The sequence below is a fragment of the Typopeltis vanoorti genome, chromosome 22 (genome assembly GCF_054136105.1).
Source record: "Typopeltis vanoorti isolate ZY-2024b chromosome 22, IOZ_Tvanoo_1.0, whole genome shotgun sequence".
NCBI lineage: Eukaryota > Metazoa > Arthropoda > Arachnida > Uropygi > Thelyphonidae > Typopeltis > Typopeltis vanoorti.
The window spans coordinates 97,439,122-97,459,478 of record NC_143570.1 but is presented as its reverse complement, the minus strand read 5'-3'; the positions used below and the strand labels follow the sequence as shown (position 1 = coordinate 97,459,478).

General features: G+C 37.8%; 1 protein-coding gene across 1 annotated transcript in view; it reads left to right on the top strand.

Moving 5' to 3' along the window:
- Positions 1 to 20,357, top strand: part of LOC150094582 (voltage-dependent calcium channel subunit alpha-2/delta-3-like) — a 1,537,934-nt gene that overhangs the window by 985,435 nt on the left and 532,142 nt on the right. The window contains exon 20 of the mRNA XM_090412095.1: positions 19,333 to 19,413. Within this exon, the coding sequence (XP_090268221.1) occupies positions 19,333 to 19,413 (81 nt within the window). The remainder of the gene's footprint in view (positions 1 to 19,332; positions 19,414 to 20,357) is intronic.

Sequence of the window (20,357 nt, the reverse complement as noted above, 5' to 3'; positions counted from 1 at the left end):
TTACCATGAGTTGCCATGACTTGCACTACTTTGAGGGTCAGCTAGACTTGCAATACGTGCAGGCGCAAACTTGACTTATTTGTCTGTTTGCTTACTTGGGAAATGGAGTAAAACCAGGTTTAAAATAGCTTGGCATCTTTAACATTTATTATACCCAAGGTAAAATACTTTCTACACACACCCACACACACACATACACGCACACACACACATATCCAATAAAACTATTCCTGTATTATTTACATTTTTATCTTTTATTTCTTCTTTAGTAATGGATGGATTGTACCATAGTCAGCACATGTATATATATATATATATATATTTTTTTTTTTTCTTTTCAGAATTCATTTTTACTCGGTTGGAATATTATGAAAAAGCTTTAATGACTGATACCGAGAGATAAAAAGATGGCGTGATATATTTGAAAAGATACTACTAGTACACTAGTTTCGTGGAATTGATCAACATCTTCAGGTATCACAATCAAAGAAGTATATAAAGACTTACAGAGACTTAAAATTGTAATAACAGAACAAGTACAAAAAGACAGTAGCGTGTTTGAAAACAAAATGTGAGCTTGAGTTCCAAACAAACGTATACTATGCTCTGTCGCAAGTGCGCCAGTACTGAACAGAGGCAACGTGTGCATCAGAGAGATTGAAACTCAGGCTGTTGTTGATATGAGAGGAATCTAGAGAAATTTCCCTAGATTCGACAATCTTTCTCTCGATATCATCATAGCACACATGGATGTTAGAAGTTGAGTCCAGTTCACAATGTGTTGGCGGCCTTCTTCTGAGTTAGCTCTGAAGAAAGCTTCGTCTGAGAAAGCCTACTCATACTGATAGATACCTTCATGCTTCCTCCCATCACTATCCCCCACAGAAATTTGGTATTATTTCCACCTTAGCTCACCGAGCCAAATCATTACTTACAGAAGAAACAGAAATTGAAAATTAACTCCTTTTTCTTAAAAAAACTTTTATTAATAATGGTTTCTCTCCTAAGAAAATTGACAAATTTCTTTCCCCCAGTCACTCAATTACTTCGGAAGATCCCTCTTCCCCAAGAGCCTTCATCTCTTTGCCTTACATCAGCTCATTTTCACCAAAACTGGCAAAGATTCTCAAGAAGTTTAACTTCAAAACTTGCTTCACTACGCTTCCAACACTTCGTTCAATACTTAGCAAACCTAAAGAGAAACATCTTCCGACTCAGTTTCCAGGAGTGTACAAGATTTTATGTGATTGTGGAAAGCCATACTATGGCCAGACTGCTAAATCCATCCTTCTACGTTTGGAAGAACACCGTAGAGATATCTCCTATAACAGGACTAGAGCTAGCGCTCTCTCTAGCCATGTTCTCTTTTCAGCTAACTCAGATGAAGGCCGCCAACACATTGTGAACTGGACTCAAACTTCTAACATCCATGTGTGCTATGATGAACTTGAGAGAAAGAATATCGAATCTAGGGAAATTTCTCTAGATTCCTCTCATATCAACAACAGCCTGAGTTTCAATCTCTCTGATGCACACGTTGCCTCTGTTCAGTACTGGCGCACTCGCAACATCGCATAGTATATGTTTGTATGGAACTCAAGCTCGCATTTTGTTTTCAAACACGCTACTGTCTTTTTGTACTTGTTCTGTTATTACAATTTTAAGTCTCTGTAAGTCTTTATATACTTCTTTGATTGTGATACCTGAAGATGTTGATCAATTCAACGAAACTAGTGTACTAGTAGTATCTTTTCAAATATATCATGCCATCTTTTTATCTCTCGGTATCAGTCATTAAAGCTTTTTCATATATATATATATATATATATATGCTGACCTGGCTGGCCGAGTGGATAGCATATCCACTCTCCAGCCAAAAGGCTGCGGGTTCAAATCCTGCCATGGGCACGGATGTTTATGTTTGTCTGTGGAAATACCAGTGGTGGTTGGTGGTAGACAGCATTGGTGTAGTTGCAGTTAGTTGGTAATTGAATGGTGGAGATGAAGTTGTAGAGCAGATGCCTGCCCTCCCTCGATGAGTCCTTGGACTCCCTGGAGGTGTCAAATAATAATAATAATAATAATAAATATATATATAGATATCTCTTTTTTTCTGAAAAACATGTTTGTGATTTTTAATTCATAAAATGATGAGAAACCTCTCAATTTGTTTCCATTTTTATTTAATTGTTGATCTCCATATCTACCTACATCCTGAGGTATACTTCATTTCCCTGCTCTAGCATTATAGTCTTTTTGCAATTATTAAATAATCATTTTCTATATAGTGTTTCATCAGCTTGAAACCATTCTACAGTATGATGCTACATCTTTGCACTCAACACACACTTAACCTTATTAGGGGATGGCGTTGGAAAGTTCTGATAAACACCTAGAACAAAAATGATATTAAAGCAACTGATAAAACCACAAGAAAGAATATATCTTAAAACCTGTTAACTGGATGTTTCATCAAATTGTAATAATTTGTTTTTTTTCTTTTGAATATATAAAAAGACATAAAATTAATTAATTTTTGTTCTTGGTGTTTATCAGAACTTTACAAACCGCCCCCACCCCTCGTCTCATAGCTCTGTCATATGATGTGACTCTACCACATGGCTTCTGTCTTCTTGGAAAGTGAGGGGAAAAAAAACACTGTTGCTTATTTTGCACTACTTTTTTACTGATGTCATCCATTTCCCTTGTTGATGAGTACTGATTAATGATAATGAGTAATGATACTAATTTCAAGAAAGAGTGAGTATACAGACAAAACAGCATGTAATGTATCATGTTGGAGGTCTAGTGGAATATTTACAGCACTAGGAAAGGATTAAAACCGATTTTAATGCTTCCAATATTTCGTCTCAGTCATTGAGACATCTTCAGGGATTACAAAAAAAACTATTGTAACACACAGTCAAATATAACACAATACTATGTGGGTGACTCTGAAGTCCCATCTAGGTGATGTGCCCTCTATGGGCATTTGTAGGTGGCCTAGGATGTAAAGTGGGATTTCTGATAATTAATGTTTCCCAAATTTTGGAAAGTTTTATGCAATTGTATTTATTTAAATTCGGTTGCGTTCTGAGTGCCACCATAGATTCTAAAAACAGTCTTTCTTTTTTGAATTTACTATGTTGGAGCATGGTTTTTTTCCAGGTTATCCTGTGGGTTGTATACAAAACATGGTCTACAAGGCCACATTGACCATAGTCATGATTGCAGATGTAAGATTTGTGTTCTTCTAAACAGATGGTTGCTGATCTACCTGTCTGTCCAAAGTAAGCCAGCTTTCAAGAACATGGTACTTTATAAACTCCAGGCACTGAGAAAGGAAGGAGCTGAACTTTGGTAGAATGGATAAGGGTAGCAAGTTTATACTGAAACTTAAATGCTGTGTGGAGGTTGTACTTTTTTTAAGGACCTGGCTAATTTTTCTGATGTGCCATGTAGGGTATAGTGATGGCGTTTCTGAAATCCTTCTGAAGAGATGGCCAGAGAATGGGGAAAGGCACTGATTATTTTCTAAATTCTGTAATCACAGTAGCCATTGGAAAGGAAGGTATTGTGTATGTGGTTGAGTTCGGTTGAAAGGGAGGTTCCACTGGAACAAAGCTTGTGGGCCCTATTGGTTATAGTTTTAATAATGCCACATTGTGGGAGAGTTTATGAATTTATCCACCTGCGTGAGTAGTTTTTCTATATATAGTGAAGGAAAGCTTACCATTAGGAAGGTGTGTTATTAAGGTATCTGGGAAGGGTAAACTATTGATATTTTCCTTTTCTATCGTAAACTAGATTCTGTGATGTAGGTTATTGAGGTGACCGAGGAAGGAATCTAACGTGTCTGGGCCATGAGGCCAAATAGAGAACACATTATCTACATATCTTAGCCAGATAGAATGTTTGAGAGGGAGGCTGAGTCGATTCCTCATTTTTCAAAATTTTCCATGTAAAAATTGGCAAGAGGGAATGAGAGAGGAGAACCCATAGCAGCTCCCTCTCTTTGTAAATTTTGTTCTTCCAAGAAAAATAACCAGAATTGATGGCAAAGGAAAAGAGATCTATGATATCAGAAGGAAAAACGTTTTTTAATTTTTTTTAAGTGACATTTAAGGGAATATTGGTAAACAATGAGGTGATGTCAAAGCTTACCAATATATCTGCATTATTTAAAGTTATTATATAAAACTTTGATTTTCAATCAAGGTTTTAAAATAGGTAGAATTTTTTATATAGGATGTGCTAAATCCAGTAAAGGGGGGGGGGGGTCAGAGAGTTAGCCATCTTCTTTGACAGTTTGTAGCATGGTGCATTAGTGGCATTTACTATAGGTCTTACGGGAAAATTAGGTTTGTGGATTTTTGGTAAACCATATATCTGTGGGGTAGATGATAACTGAAAGATCTGAGTTTTTTTGTAATGTCACGGCATGAGGTTATTTTTTGAAGTAAGTTTTTTAATATTTTAACTTGTGTTTTTGTGGCATCGTTCTCTAGTGGGATGTAGGTAGCACAATCTTGGAAAATAACAATATGTTACCCTTCCTAGACACTTTAGTAAAATGCCTTCCTTCACTGTATACACAAAACCTACTCACACAAGCAGATACATTCACAAAACTCTCCTTCCACCACCACTCTCTACAATATGGTATTATTAAAACTTTAACCAATAGAGCCCAATCTTTGTTCCAGTGGAACCTTCCTTTCAATCGAACTCAACCACATACACTACACCTTCCTTTCCAGTGAGTTATTTGTGGACCCACCCCCTCACTTTCTAGTGAGGGGGGGTGGGTCCACGCTTACTACATCTTATGTAAAAACAACTCTTTTATTAAGTCCCACCATAAACTTGCTACCCTTATCCATTCTATCAAAGATCAGCTCCCTCCTCTCTAAGTACCTGAAGTTTATAAAGTACCCTATTCCTGCATACTGGCTTACCATCCTTTTAGAAGAATACCAATCTTACATCTGCAATCACGACTATGGTCAATCTGGCCTTGCAGACCATGTTTTGGATGCAACCCACAGGATCTCCTGGAAAAAAAACACCATGCTCCAACATAGTAAATTCAAAAAAAAAAAAAGAAAAAAAAACCTGTTTTAGAATCTGTGGCGGCACTCAGAAATCAGCCGAATTTAAATAAATATGGTTGCGTAAAACTTCCCGAAATTTTGGAAACATTAACTATCAGAGATCTCACTTTGCATCCTAGGCCACCTACAAATACCTATAGGGATTGCACCACCTAGGTAGGACTTTAGATTTATCCACATGTTTCACTTAATTATTATTATTATTACAGGCGACTCCAGGGAGTCCTTAGACTCATCGAGGGAGGTCCTAAACATCATGTCCACACAACTATATGACATTATCACAGTATCTATCATACCTTGCCTTGAACTCACTCACAATCATAGCACCCACAACAGATTCTGGCAGCTTATTCCACTCATTTACCACTCTAAAAGTAAAGAACCCAGCTCTGACACCCCTGCTAACCACACTCTTGCCCAGCGTCCATAGGTGTCCCCTAGTTCTCCCACCACCTGTCCTGATCTCAAAAATATCCTCTGAATTTATCCTATAGAAATCCTTTAGCAATTTGAATGTCTCAATCATATCTCCCCTTTTCCGCCTATCAACTAATTTCTGCAACCCACAAATCTTCAACCTGTTCTCATATGGTTCATTCCATAGACCCACTATCATCTTAGTCACTCGCCTCTGGATCCTCTCCACCTCCTGCCCATCAAGAAGGAACCTAGGTGACCAAATCTGAGCACAGTAGTCGAGATGAGGTCTTATCAAGGCTCGGTAAAGAGGTACAACAACTTGCTTGTCTCTGCTCGTCTAAGGTATTTTTCAACAACCAAGTGAGTTGATGAGCTGATTTAGCTACTTTTGCAATGTGCCCCCTAAACTTCATCTTCCTATCCACCAACACTCCCAAGTCCCTGGCCTCATCAATCTCCTGGAGTACAGTTCCACCAATGTGGTATACTGCTGCTAATCATTTCACCCCAAAATGCATAACCTTACATTTTGTCACATTAAATTGACATCCATTCTCCTTAGCCCAGAACTCCAATCTATCCAAGTCATCCTGCAAGATTTTGACATATTCTGCATTCACTATCATCCTACCCAACTTGGCATTATCAGTGAACAAATGAACTGTTCCTCTCAGATCCTTCCCTATATCGTTAATGAACAGATTAAACAGCAGTGGTCCAAGAACAGAACCCTGCGGCACACCACTAGTCACCGGCCATCTTTTGGACTCTACTCCTGAATAAACTACTCTCTGATATCTCTCCATCAACCACTCTCCTATCCATTCCCTATATCCATTCCCATATGTTGTAGTTTACGGATTAGAATTCCATGTGGTATCCTGTCAAATGCCTTTGCCAGGTCCAGCAGTATCACTGTAAACCCATTACCCTTATCCAGTTCAGCCATCACCTTGTTGTAAAACTTGAGCAAGTTACAGAGGCATGATCTACCCTTCACAAAGCCATGTTGTTCCCCGTACATTATCTCATTTTCATCAATCCATTCCTGTATTTTTCCCTTGACTACTTTCTCCAAGACCTTGACAATGACTCCTGATATGCTGATCATTCGGTAATTTGCAACCGTAGTCTTGGATCCTCCTTTATGCAGTGATATTTTCTCCTCTTTCCACACCTTCGGGACTAAACCAGACCTGAGACTCAGATTACACAACATGGTCAAGGGCACTGATAATTCCTTAGCCGCTTCATGCAAGACCCGTGCAGGTATACCATCCAATCCCACAGATGAATTCACATTAAGGTTCTGTAATAGACTATTCACCTCCACTTCATTCATCACAATTCCCATATAAACTAATGGTTCCTTCATTTTTTCAATGTCACCACCTGGATGATATACTTTTGCAAAGTGCTCACTCAGTGACTCCACTATATCGACTGATTCAGTGACCTCCTTACCATCGTCATTCCTTAAAATCATTTTGCCATGTGCAGTTTTTTCTTGCTTGCAGCATATTGAAAGAACTGTTTGGGATTCTCTTTAGCTTGCATAGCCAGTTTCCTTTCATAATCCACTTTTGCTTTTTTTACCACACTCGTTACACTTCTGGCCTGCACTTCATACCGTTCGTGTGCCTGCAGGTTACCCCTTTCTTTAAATTCCCTCCACAGTTGTTTCTTTTTTTGCAGCTGAAACTTAATGGTGTTATTCATCCATTTAACCCCTATTTGTTTTACTCTTCGGGCCCTAGGTATACAGTCAGCCATAATCTCCTGTAAATGCTCCTTGAGCACTTCCCATGCTCTATCGACATCCAGCCCTTGCAGTTGTACATGCCATGGCACTGATCCAACAATCTCCTAAGCTTGTCATACTTGCCAGCACGGTAATTCCACATATACCCTGTCTTAACCGAAAATTCCACATCTTTAGCCACCTCCCAGGTCAAGACCTTATGATCACTCTCACTAATAGGCGGCAATATGGTCATATTCATTACAGTCAAATTCTCAGATGCTATTACCAGGTCAAGCACTCTCACACCCCTAGTATTTTCAATTACATGCTGTCTCAGATAGTTATCCCTTAATAATTGAATAAAATCCATTTCCTTCCTCACATGTGTCCTCTCCTCCTTCCAATCAATATTACCATAATTAAAATCCCCCATAATAATTACCCTCCTTCCACTCATTTCATCAATTTGTTTATGCATACTATCTCCATCATCTATTCCATCACCTGGTCTGTAGCAGCACCGCACTCTATATTTTATTCTGCCAGTCTCAATCTCACACCAAAGAGCCTCAAATGAGCTCTTTTCACTATCCTGCGATACAACTTCAATTCTCCTTGGCTGCAGTTAATCAGCTATCATCAATAACACCCCTCCCAACATTTTATTCTCTCTGTCCCTCCTAAACACACTATAACCTACACATTCTATCCCACTAACTATATCATCTTCCATCAGCCATGTCTCACTAATGCCAACAACCTGTGGCCAGGAAGAGCCAATCAAGGCCAAAAATTCTTCCTTCTTGTTTCTAATACTCCTGGCATTAGTATACATGAAGTGCAGTGATCCCTTTGTCCCACCCCTATCTTGATACGTTATTCTAAATATCCCATTTTCATTTTTTGTCCATAGTACTGGCTCGGGTACATTATATACATTCTTACATTCAACTGTCTCACTGATGTTTGCATATCCACCCGCCCCTCCTTGGTATTTCAGTTTCCCTGGTTCTGCACATCCATTTTCACTTCATTCAGCAACACTTTCTCCAGTGTCTGCACACTAAATCCATTCAAATGCAGTCCATCCATCTTGTATAAATCCTTTCGCCCATCAAACTTATTCCACACGTCCATGAATTCCACACCACACCGTCTGCATAACCTGCGCATAATGTTGTTTACGATTATGGCCTTCCTCCTGAGCTCCTCTCTGTTATACCGCCGCAACAGACTCACCATTCTAACTCTGTCACTCTTTTCTTTCGTTACCTTTAACAATACTTTCAAGTCCTCTCTCATGAAAAATTTATCTCCTTTAAATTCATTCCTACCTGCCACAACTATCAATTTTTTCACCCTCTGATTTTGCACTCTAATACTCTCACTTACATCTTTAAATTTCGCACCCAGTAAGTACGATTTAGTTAAACTCCTATCTATCACTTCTCTTAATAACGAGTCACCATACAACACTCTTTCCTTCATTTCAGAAACTCTCACACTCTTACACTTATTTACGTTAGCCGAATCACTCTGGAAAGAGTCCTGCAGGTGCTCTAATTGCCACTACACATTTTGTATCACTGTGCGCAACCTAGTGATCTCACTTCCTACAAATAATTCCTCATTTTTTTTATCATTTAAACCATTTTCTCTCTCTGTATAGTTGCTTTCACTCTTTCTTTGATCACCGCTCTCATTGTCATCTTGTACATCGCAATTCTCTATCAAGCCACTATTTTCACTCACATTCTGGCTTTCTTCAACCATAACTGTCTCACAACCTGACACACTCATGTGGAAGTATCAACGCTTTATAAAGGGGAATAATAACTTCTTTATCTTTGGATGTCAGTGTGTTCCTCAACAACCAAGTAATCCTATGTATAATCTTAGACACCTTAGCAATGTGTCTCTGAACTTCATCTTCCTATCTACCAACACCCCTAAGTCCCTAGCCTCATCAGTCTCTTGGAGTACCATTCCATCAATGTAGTACAAAGCTGGTAATTTTTTAATCCCAAAATGCATGACTTTACACTTTCTGCACATTCTCCCACCACTATCACTTTCAATCCAAACTCCAGCCTCGTTTGGGAATGCATACATCCTACACACATCACATTGGACAAACTCTCTCACATTACAGTTTTTGAACAATGCTGTCTTATTTTTGGACGCCATTATCTTATGTCGCATTGGCGCCATATTCAAATCTATGAAACGTATCATTAAATACTAAATTAAATAACGGAATTCACATCAAAATCACACAGACACAACAAGCTACTAAAATTAGACAATATTACGTTATGATTTAAACCTATATTCTAATTTTCACTCAAAATTATACTTTGCTTTCAGAAGCTCTCTGAAAACACTTACGACCGTGTAGCCCTCTAGCGGGCTATGAATACTGTGTTGTATTTGAGTGTGTGTTACAATAGGTTTTTTTGTAATCCCTGAAGAAGTCTGAGTGATTGAGGTGAAATATTGAAATCATTAAAACTCAGTTTTAATCCTTTCCTACTGCTGTAAATATTCCATTAAACCTCCAACATGATGTCCTTACAGTACTTAAGCCTCAACACACAGCATGCAATATAGTTATGTCTGTACTCACTCTCTTTCTTGACATTTTAAATCATGTAATTATGTTTTTTTTTTTTTTTTTTTTGTGGTTGTTGATCTAAGCATGGTGTGATATTTATAAAATAATATAATTAACTGTTAAATGTCATTGGTTATTTACATATATGGTATGGGGGTATAGTGCAGTGGTAGAGCATTTGACTATAGATTAAGATGTCCCCGTTTCAATCCTGGGTGCCCCCTCAATTATTTTTGATCTAAGCATGGTGTGATATTTATAAAATAATGTAATTAACTGTTAAATGTGATTGGTTATTTACATATATGGTATGGAGGTATAGCACAGTGGCAGAGCATTCGACTGCAGAGCAAGAGTTCCCCGGTTCAATCCTGGGTGCCCTCTCAATTATTTTTTGTGTTTATATACAAATGAAAGAAGTGTAAGAAACAAGGCAGATGAAATGGTTGCACTAATTGAGTGTGTTCACCCAAAAATTGTTGGAATAAGTGAGACATGGTTAGATGAGGATGACATCGTGACGGGAATAGAGATGGAAGGTTATGACGTGTTTCGTGAGGATAGAAGGGTTAAAAAAAGGGAGGAGGAGTGCTATTGATGATAGAGAAAGAATTATGTCCATACAAAGTAGAGATTCAAGAGGGAAATAATGCCAGTGGTTTTGAGGCAGTATGGTGTGAGATAGAGATGAATGGAATCAAATACTTGGTTGGATGTTCTTGTAGACCAGGAAATGTGGATGGTAGTGACTATGAAATGTATAATCAAATTAGCCAAGCAAATAAGAAAAGGGTGATCATTATGGGTGATTTTAATTATGACAATATAGACTGGAATGATGAGAAAGCAACTGTAAGTAAAGAAAATGAGTTTCTTGAGTTTTTGAGGGATAACTACCTCAGAGAGTATGTAACAGAGGGCACATGAGGATTGGGGGTCTTTGATTTGGTCATCTCATCAGAGGATGTAATTATAAATGAAGTGTCTAATCACCCACCAATGGGTGAATGTGACCATGAGGTGATTACCTGGGTGGTTGCCAGCAGTGCGAGGACATCTCTGAGAAAAGGGTATATGTGGAACTACAAGGGGGGTGATTATAAAGAGCTCAAGAGACAGCTTGCAGATGTAACTTGAAATGAGGAGTTAGCCGAAAAAGAGATCAATGCAGCTTGGTGGATTTTCAAAAACTATCTAGTAGATGCAATGTCTAAATGTATTCCAAGGGTGAGAAGATTAATAAGGTAGGTGTGAAATGGATGAAAAAAGAGATTAAGCATACCATACAGAGATAAAGGGCATTATGGAGGCAGCTTAAGAGAAGTGGAAATAACCAATTCCGTCATTACTACAAAGACCAGGCAATGCGGGTGACATGGTTGGTGAGGGTAGCTGAAGAAAGATATGAACTACTCTGGATTTAGAGAAAGATGTTGAAAGCTTATTTTGCACTTGATTAGACTATAATAAATTTAGTTTAATCCTTTATCCAAGTGTGAGCAAGAAAATATCTTCAGGACTGAGGTAAGGTGGTGCAACACCAGGCAACTCCGAGCAAAGGTGGACCAAGCTCCCATCACTCTTTGTATTAGTATCTCCCATAATGCAAAGCATATCTCCTTGTAGACATGTATACTGCTATGCATTAAGGGGAGGGCCACTACCCAGACTGGTTTCGACCTTTATCCCACTGACGAGACCTCAATAAAGGTCATAACCGGTCTGGGTAGTGGCCCTTCCCTTAATGCATAGCAGTATACATGTCTACAAGGAGATATGCTTTGCATTATGGGAGATACTAATACAAAGAGTGATGGAAGCTTTGTCCAGCTTTGCTCGGAGTATCCTGGTGTTGCACCACCTTACCTCAGGCCTGAAGATATTTTCAGGTGCAAACTTTGTTTAATTAGACTTGGATAAAGGATTAAACTAAATTTATTATAATTTATTAAAGATATGAACAGCATTTAGCTAAGGAAGCCAAAAAGAATCCTAGGGAGTTCTTTCGATATGTACCAACTAAAGAAAGAAGGAGTATTGAAGGATGACATTGATTGGAGAAAATGGTATAAAGACAGCTGTTGTAGAATGTGTGGTGGAGATACTTAATGAGCAGTTCATAAATGTCTTTCAATCTTTTCTGAAGGAATGTGCTAGGGAGTTGACGCCTGTCTTGACATATTTTTTTAATACAAGTCTTGCACTGGGTCAACTTCCTAATGAGGGAAAGATTGTGCCACTTCATAAAGGAGGTGATCGAACTCAAGCATCAAACTATAGACCTATCTGTGTGTCAGGTGTTGTAGTTAAGTTGTTGGAGAAGCTTGTGAGAACTTGGATTCAGAATTAGGTTAACAACAATGGTATTATCTTTCATGGACAGCATGGATTTACTAAAGGAAGGTCATGTTTTAGTAATCTACTTACTTATTACAATAAAGGTGACTGCTTCCATGGACAGAGGAGAAAGATACACAGTATTATACGTAAGATTTTGCAAAGGCTTTTGATGGATTACCGCACAATAAGTTGATAGTTAAACTGGAGTGGATGGGGTTGGATATTAGATTGGTGCATTGGATTGGAGACTGACTATCTGATAGGTATCAACAAGTTGTGTATGGGGGAGCAATATCCCAGAAAAGGAAAGTCACTAGTGGTGTACCTCAGGAGTTGTTTTAGGGCCTTTACTGTTTAACTTGTATGTTAATGATATTGGCAAAGATTTGAATAGATATATTCAGTTGTTTGCAGATTATACAAAGTTGGGACGAATCATGAAGAGTACAGAAGATTTTGTGGTCTTATAAGAAGACTTGAATAAATTGAGTGATTGGGAATGGGGATGTGAGTTCAATGTTGCAAAATGTAAGGTTTTAAAATTTTTTAGAAAACAGAAATGGGATTCAGAATTTATGCTTGGTGAGGATATATTGTCGGAGATGGAGGAAATAAGAGTTCTGAGGGTGATAGTGGATAATGATCTGAAATTCAGGGGACACATAGCCAAAATTGTGAAGACAACACAAAGGCTTCTGGGAATGATGCAGAGGACACTGACTTGTAGAAGTAGGGAGATTCTTGTTCCATTGTATAAGGCTTTGATTAGGCCACACATGGACTATTGTGCCCATATCTGGTCACTTGGTTTTCAGAAGAATGAAGATATGTTGGAAAGGGTCCAGAGGCGACTGACCTAGGTAGTTTCTAACCTCTGGAATGTTGAGTATGAGGAAAGATTGAGAAGATGCAACTTGCAGAGTCTGGTGTACAGGAGGAAGACTGGAGATATGATAGAGACCTACAAGTTATTAAGGGGTTGTTATAGGATCAGTGCTGGAGAGGTTCTACAGAAAATAGTGGGAGATCAGGGGAGAACTAGAGGTCATCCCTGGAAACTAAATAAAGAGGGTGTGAGTAGGGGAGTGTGAATCAGGTTTTCTTCATGCAGAATTGTGAATGATTGGAATGCCTTGCCTGAGAGTGTAGTGTCTTCAGAGAATTTGAGTTTGTTTAAAGCACGGTATGATGAGCTGTGTGTATGATAAAAAGACCTCTTCGATGAGTCTTTGACTCCATGGGGTCTTGGGTAATAATAATAATAATATATTCACAGCTATTATAGCCTGTTTTTGTTTAGGAGTGACCCTTATTTTAATACATTGGCTATCATTACTCAAAAAAGGGGTGTATATATATATATATATTTAGAGCATTATGAGTGAGTATAGAAGGCAATTATGGCAGAATAAAAGAGGTGGAAAAATATTGTACATACCTTGTTTTGGTTCTACGATGCCTTCCAATTCCATGATCCTGCTGAAGGTTGTTTATACACGGGAGAGAAGAGGGGGGAAGGAACACGGGGGGGGGGGGTTGATGCGGGAAAATAAGTTTGGAAACCCGGGTTACTATTAATAATATATATATATAAATATATATATATATTATTTTGTTTAGGGCTGCATTTTTTGTGGGGGGAAGAGAGGGGGATGAAGAGGGAAGGTATACTTATGTGGAAACTGGGACACTCCTCTTAATAGTGTTTAAGAGGAGTAACATGGGAATTTTCCCAGAAACTTATACTTAATAATATATTCATTCATTTGCTGATTGTATGCTCTTTTTCTGTCTCGTGTGCCTTTGTTAATAAGATTTGCATCAGATATTATTAAATTATACTTGTGTGGAGAGCTCTAATTCAAAATGAGTAACTTTTATAAATCTGCCTTAGCTAAACTGAAATAAAATTTTCATGATTAGTTATTGAGGCGAAGCATGAAAAGATAAAAGAGTGCTAGGTGATGCTAATTAAGCAGCAAAGGAAATTACCTTCATGAAGGTGCAAAATGTTCCGGAGGCTATTGAAGAAGATAAGAAATGGAGAAAAGAATATTGTTAAAGAAATCAAAGATGATAAAGATTAAATGAAAACTGAAGATAGGAATATGCTAGATCTCTGATGTAATTACTTTGAAAGACTATTAAACAAAACAAACAGTTACAGATCAGTATTAGCAAATTTTCAAGTGGAATGGAGACAGGAACACATATCAATATTTGAGGTGGAGAAAGCCATCAGAAACTTGAAATCTGGAAAGGCAGTTTTAGTTGATGATATTTAACCAGAAATGCTCAAATATAGAAGTATAAATGTTTTGCAGTAGCTAGACTACTTAAATATATTTCCTTTCAGCAGACATATTGTTCCCAGAGTTTGTGTGTTCCATTCTTCAAAAATTTTGTTAACATTCCTCTAGTGATTATAAATTATAAAGATAAAGATTGTAACAATTATAAAGGTTATAGTAATCCATAATTTGAAGAGCAACTTTATTTTTGTTAATAACTGAGGTGGTAAATTGCTTATTTTAATATTATAATACTTTTATTTTTTTCTAATACAGACATTTTACAATGAATATTCAGTTTTTTTGGTGGTTAAAGAAGTGTCAAATATTATTATTATTATTATTATTATGGGTATATCCATGGAGTCCGTAGACTCATCGCGGGAGACCCAAACTAGCAAAACAATATCTGTCATATCTCTTCTTGAATTCATTTACAGACGAAGAGCTCACAACTAAGTCAGGCAATGAATTCCACTCATTCACCACCCTCTAGGCAAAAAACCTTGTTCTGACACCCTTGTTAACCACACTCTTCTTTAATTTCCAGTGATGACCTCTTGTTCTTCCATCACTATCACACAGCTGAAACATTTCCCCTGCATCAATCCTATAAAAACCTTTCAGTAATTTAAATGTTTCTATCATATCCCTTCTTCTCTGCCTATCAACCAACCTCTGCAATCCACAAGCTCTCAATCTATCAATGTAGTGAGCATTTTTTACATCACTCACCAACTTAGTCACTCTACTCTGAACTCTCTCCACAACCTCCTCATCTCCAAGGTATCCAGGTGACCAGAACTGAGTACAGTAATCCAAATGTGGAAGTATCAATGCTTTATAAAGGGGAATAATAATCTCTTTATCTTTGGATGTCAGTGTGTTTCTCAACAACCAAGTAATCCTATGTACAATCTTGGACACCTTAGCAATGTGTCTCTGAACTTCATCTCCCTGTCTACGAACACCCCTAAGTCCCTAGCCTCATCAATCTCTTGGAGTACCATTCCATCAATGTAGTACAAAGCTGGTAATCTTTTAATCCCCAAATGCATGACTTTACACTTTTCCACATTGAACTGACATCCATTATCATTTGTCCATTCTACCAGCTTATTTAAATCATCCTGCAAACTTTCAACATCAGCTTAATTTTTTATTGCGCTACCCAACTTTGCATCATCAGCAAACAACTGAATATCTCTCTGTAAGCCATTTCCTATATCATTTATATACAAATTAAACAACAATGGCCCAAGCACGGAGCCCTGAGGCACACCACGGGTCACCTGCCTCATCCTGGACTCGGCTCCTCCATACACCACCTTCTGGTATCTCTCCCTGAGCCATTCTCCTATCCATATCACCAATTTAGTATCCATTCCCATCTGCTCCAATTTGCGTAACAGTGTTCCATGGGGTATCCTGTCAAAAGCCTTAGCAAAATCCAGAAGTACCACTCTGTAGCCAGTTTCTTTGTCCAACTCAGATGTCATTTTATTATGAAAAGTTAATAGATTGCTAAGGCAGGATCTACCTTTAACAAAACCATGTTGGCCTCTATAGAGTATCATATCCTGATTCACCCATTCTTGAATTTTGTCTTTAACCAACTTTTCCAATACTTTTACCACCACTCCCGAGATGGTGATTGGTCTGTAATTAACTACCCCACAGTTTTAGAGCCACCCTTATGCAAAGGAACCACTTTGCCTAACTTCCACTCCCTAGGGACCATACCAGAGTTCAAACTTAAATTAAATATCCAAGTAAGAGGGGTTGACAATTCATTTGCACGTTCACGCAATACCCAAGCTGATATTCCATCTAAGCCTACAGCAGTGTTTGCATTTAAATTTTGCAATATATTAAATACCTCTGATTCTTTAGCTTCAATTCTCACATTAGTTATTGCTACAGGTACGGAGATATCCTCACTTGGGTGATAGACTTTTGAAAAGACTTTTGAATTTTGTCACCTCAATACCATCAGCACCCACTAAAGTTATCCTTGTAAATTCTCCATAACATTTTCTTTTTATGCAGATCAAGCTTGATACTACTGCTCTTCCATCTAACGCCTGCCTTGTTTGACTTCCTGACCATGGGTACACAATCTGATATTGCTTTCCTCAGATACCCGCTGATTTTATCCCATGTACTGCTAACATCTTTCCCCTGCAATATGTTCTACCATGAGATGGCTGCAAGCTCACTCCAAAGCTTGTTATAATTGCCTAACCTGTAATTCCATATATACCCTTCTTAATAGAAAAATCCTCAGATTTTGCAACCTCTCAAGTCAATACCACATGATCGTTTTCACCAATTGGAGGTAACGAGGACACCTTACTCATGCATATAACCTCTGAACCAATAACCAGGTCCCACACTTTCACACCATGTGTCCCTTCAGTTATGTGCTGTTTCAAGTAATTATCTCGTAGAAGATGTATGAACTCCATTTTCTTTTTGCTATATGATATTTCCTCCTTCCAATTGATATCACCGTAATTAAAATCCCCCATAATAATCACTAAACCTGCACTCATTGCACTAATTTGCTGATTCATGAATTCAATATCTAACCCTGTACTCCCTGGCCTATAGCAGCATCCAACTGTATATTTGGTTGCATTGGTCACTATTTCACACCAGACCGCCTCAAATGAACTCTCATTCACATGTCTATCATCTTTATATACTACTTTCTTTGGCTGCAACACATCATCTATCATCAACAGTACTCCTCCCCCTGTTCTATCTTCTCTATCTTCCCTGAAAATACTGTACCCATCACATTCAATTCCAGTAGCCACATCTTCTGCTGACAGCCAAGTTTTACTAATGCCTACAACTTTTGGTGAGATTGCACTGACTAATGCCAAAAATTCTTCTCTCTTATTTCGAATACTTCTTGCATTGGTATACAAAAATTGCAAATTCCCTCTAGATCTTGTACTGGTGTTAGAACTGATATATAAGTCAATAATTTCAGTAGTCCCATGCCAATTTTTATCCCCTCTCTTCTGCAATTTATTCTGCATATAAGGATCAATAAATATGCAATCAGTGCTAAAGTTTCTATCTCTTACACTCAACCTTTTCAATATTAGTTTCCCTGCCCAATTACTTCAACTTGTTCAGAAACAGTAACTTCTTCAATTGCTTATGTCCTTCCATGTTCAGATGCAGTCCATCTCTAGCATACAACTGTCTTTTTCCTTCAAACACACTCCAAACATCAACAAATTCCAGACCTCTCTTTTTGCACATTATTGCAATCATATCATTCATTATCATCGCTCATCTACTTAACTCCTAATTGTTAAAACGAGGCAGCACACACACACTATTCTCCCATTGACACTTTTCCTCTTCAAAATATCTAACAATGTTCTTAAATCTTTTTCTACCCGATTTATACCACCACTCAGGTCATTTGTACCCACCATAACTATCATCTTGTCTGCTTCATGCCCTCTCTTTATTGCTAAAGCCATTCTTTCTGTTGTCCCACCAGCCAAGCACTCCTCATGCATACCACTCTCCATACCCTTAATCATAGAATCACCATATATCTTACCACTCTTAACTTCATTCAAGTCCACACAAGCGTCACTCATGGACTCATTTTCTACGCTATTCAGCATAACTCTCCCATTTTCATTACTCAATGCTCTATTACTTACCCCCCCCCCACTCTCACGACATCTCGTTTCTTTTAAGCCACTTATGGTTTTATTTTGTTGACTCCCAATCACTCCCATACTATTTATTACTGCATCACCAAAGACTCACCCATATGTAATCCTGTTCTAGTTACTTCAGCTAAAGTAATCTCTATAGTCCTAATTTCTATGTTTAACACATTAAACTCAGTTTTAACTTCCAGTATCTCCTTACTGAGCACTTCCAATTCCTCATGCAGAAGACGAAGGTCATTTTTCATTTTCATGAACTCCCACCGAAGTTCTTTCGCTACGGTCCTAATGTCAGCTTCCATTTCTAAACGCTCCAGCCTATTCTGACACTTCTCACATATGTCGACATTTTCGTTCTTCTCATTTAGCCAGACCGACCACAGATCCTTCACATTCTTCGGCGCATACATGTAGCAGTTTCCGCAACGCATCAATGCGAAAAATCTAACACTGAGCCAGCCTTTCGTGTAGAAGTAGAAGTCTTGCACGTCACTGACGTATGTTTCTTGTTGGACACCATCTTTACACGTTGAAGTAATCAAATCTAAGATAATATAAATCTAAGATTGTACATCTGTTGCATTCCCTAATCAGTTAACTTATAATAAATGTTTGAGATACTCATATCCTTTATTTCCAAGTTCATTTATTATTAATATACTAAAATGTTCTGGAAACAAAACTTTTTAACACTCATTTCATTCATGATTTCCAGTAGTCTGCCTGTTATTCAAGTAATCTCATAATTCTAGTGTGTCATATGACTATTTGAGTGAAAAAATACTCTAAGCAACTAGGAACCTGCCTCACTTAAAGTACAGAGTACTCTACTTTAAATGAGGCAGGTTACTAGTTGCTTAGAGTACTTTTATACTCAAGTAATCTTATGACACTCTTGAATTATGAGATTACTTAGCAACAGGTCGACTTTTGAGAAAGTATACAGTGTGTCCTATGGTAATAGTTGCTTTGAAAACTTAATATGTAGTGTGAGAAATTATCACGTTGATATCTTATGAATCTTGTATTTAAGAAATGCTTTATTTTTATCTTGTTCAGTTTATTTTTAAAAATTTGACATATTAAATGACCTTTGCAGTTTCAAGATATGCTGAAACCATATTACAACAGTGTGGACATGCAGGAAGTAGAACTGGTTGATAATGGATTGCCAGCAAGGGTATGTCAAAATTTTAGCATTACCTGAAAAATCAGCACTAGAATAACTGTTTGGAAAGAATATTAATAAAAGTTTCCTTAAAATGTTAAGGAAAATAATTAAAGAAAATAAAAAAATGAAAAGAAAATATTTTTTTGGAATGTGGAGTATGAGGACAGATTGGCCTCTTGTAGGAATAATCGCTTGGGGAGAAGGGGAATATATGGTGTAATGAGGAATCCAGTGGAGTCAGAAGGGAATAATAATAGGTACAGAAACACTGACGATTTGATGGTTCTTTATATTAATGCCAGGAGTATCCAGAATAAAAGGGATGAATTGGTGGTGCTGATAACCTCAACCTATTTCAAAGATTGCGACCAGTGAGAGATGTTTGACAGAAGATAATATACTGACAGGATTAGATGTCAGAGTTTAACATTTTTCAGCAGAATAGAAAGGCAAATTGGTGATGGAGTATTGCTTATTTTTATTATTATTATTATGTGACACCTCCAAGGAGTTCAAAGACTCATTAAGGACCTACTCTATGACTCTCTGTCTCCACCAATCAATCCACCAACTACAGCAAACCGTAACTACCATCATCATCTACACCAATGCCATCTATTAAGTGATGAGTTGTGTCCTCTCAGAGTGGAAGATTTCAAGGATAATAGGACTAATGGTTTTGAAAGCATATGGTGTCAATTGGAGGTGGGCAGGACAGGATATTTAGTGAGGTGTTGCTATAAGCCAGGGAGCATAGAGGGTAAAGAGCAGGGGATGTTTAGGCAGTTGAGCTTGGCAAGTATGAAAGCAGTGATCATTATGGGAGATCCTTACTGCTGCAATTAAAAAACTGCAGCAGTATAAATTGGAAAAAGGAATCTGCATGTAGTAGTAGTAGTAAGGGAATAGAATTGCTGAAATTCTTGAGGGGCAGATGTCTTAGGCAACATGTA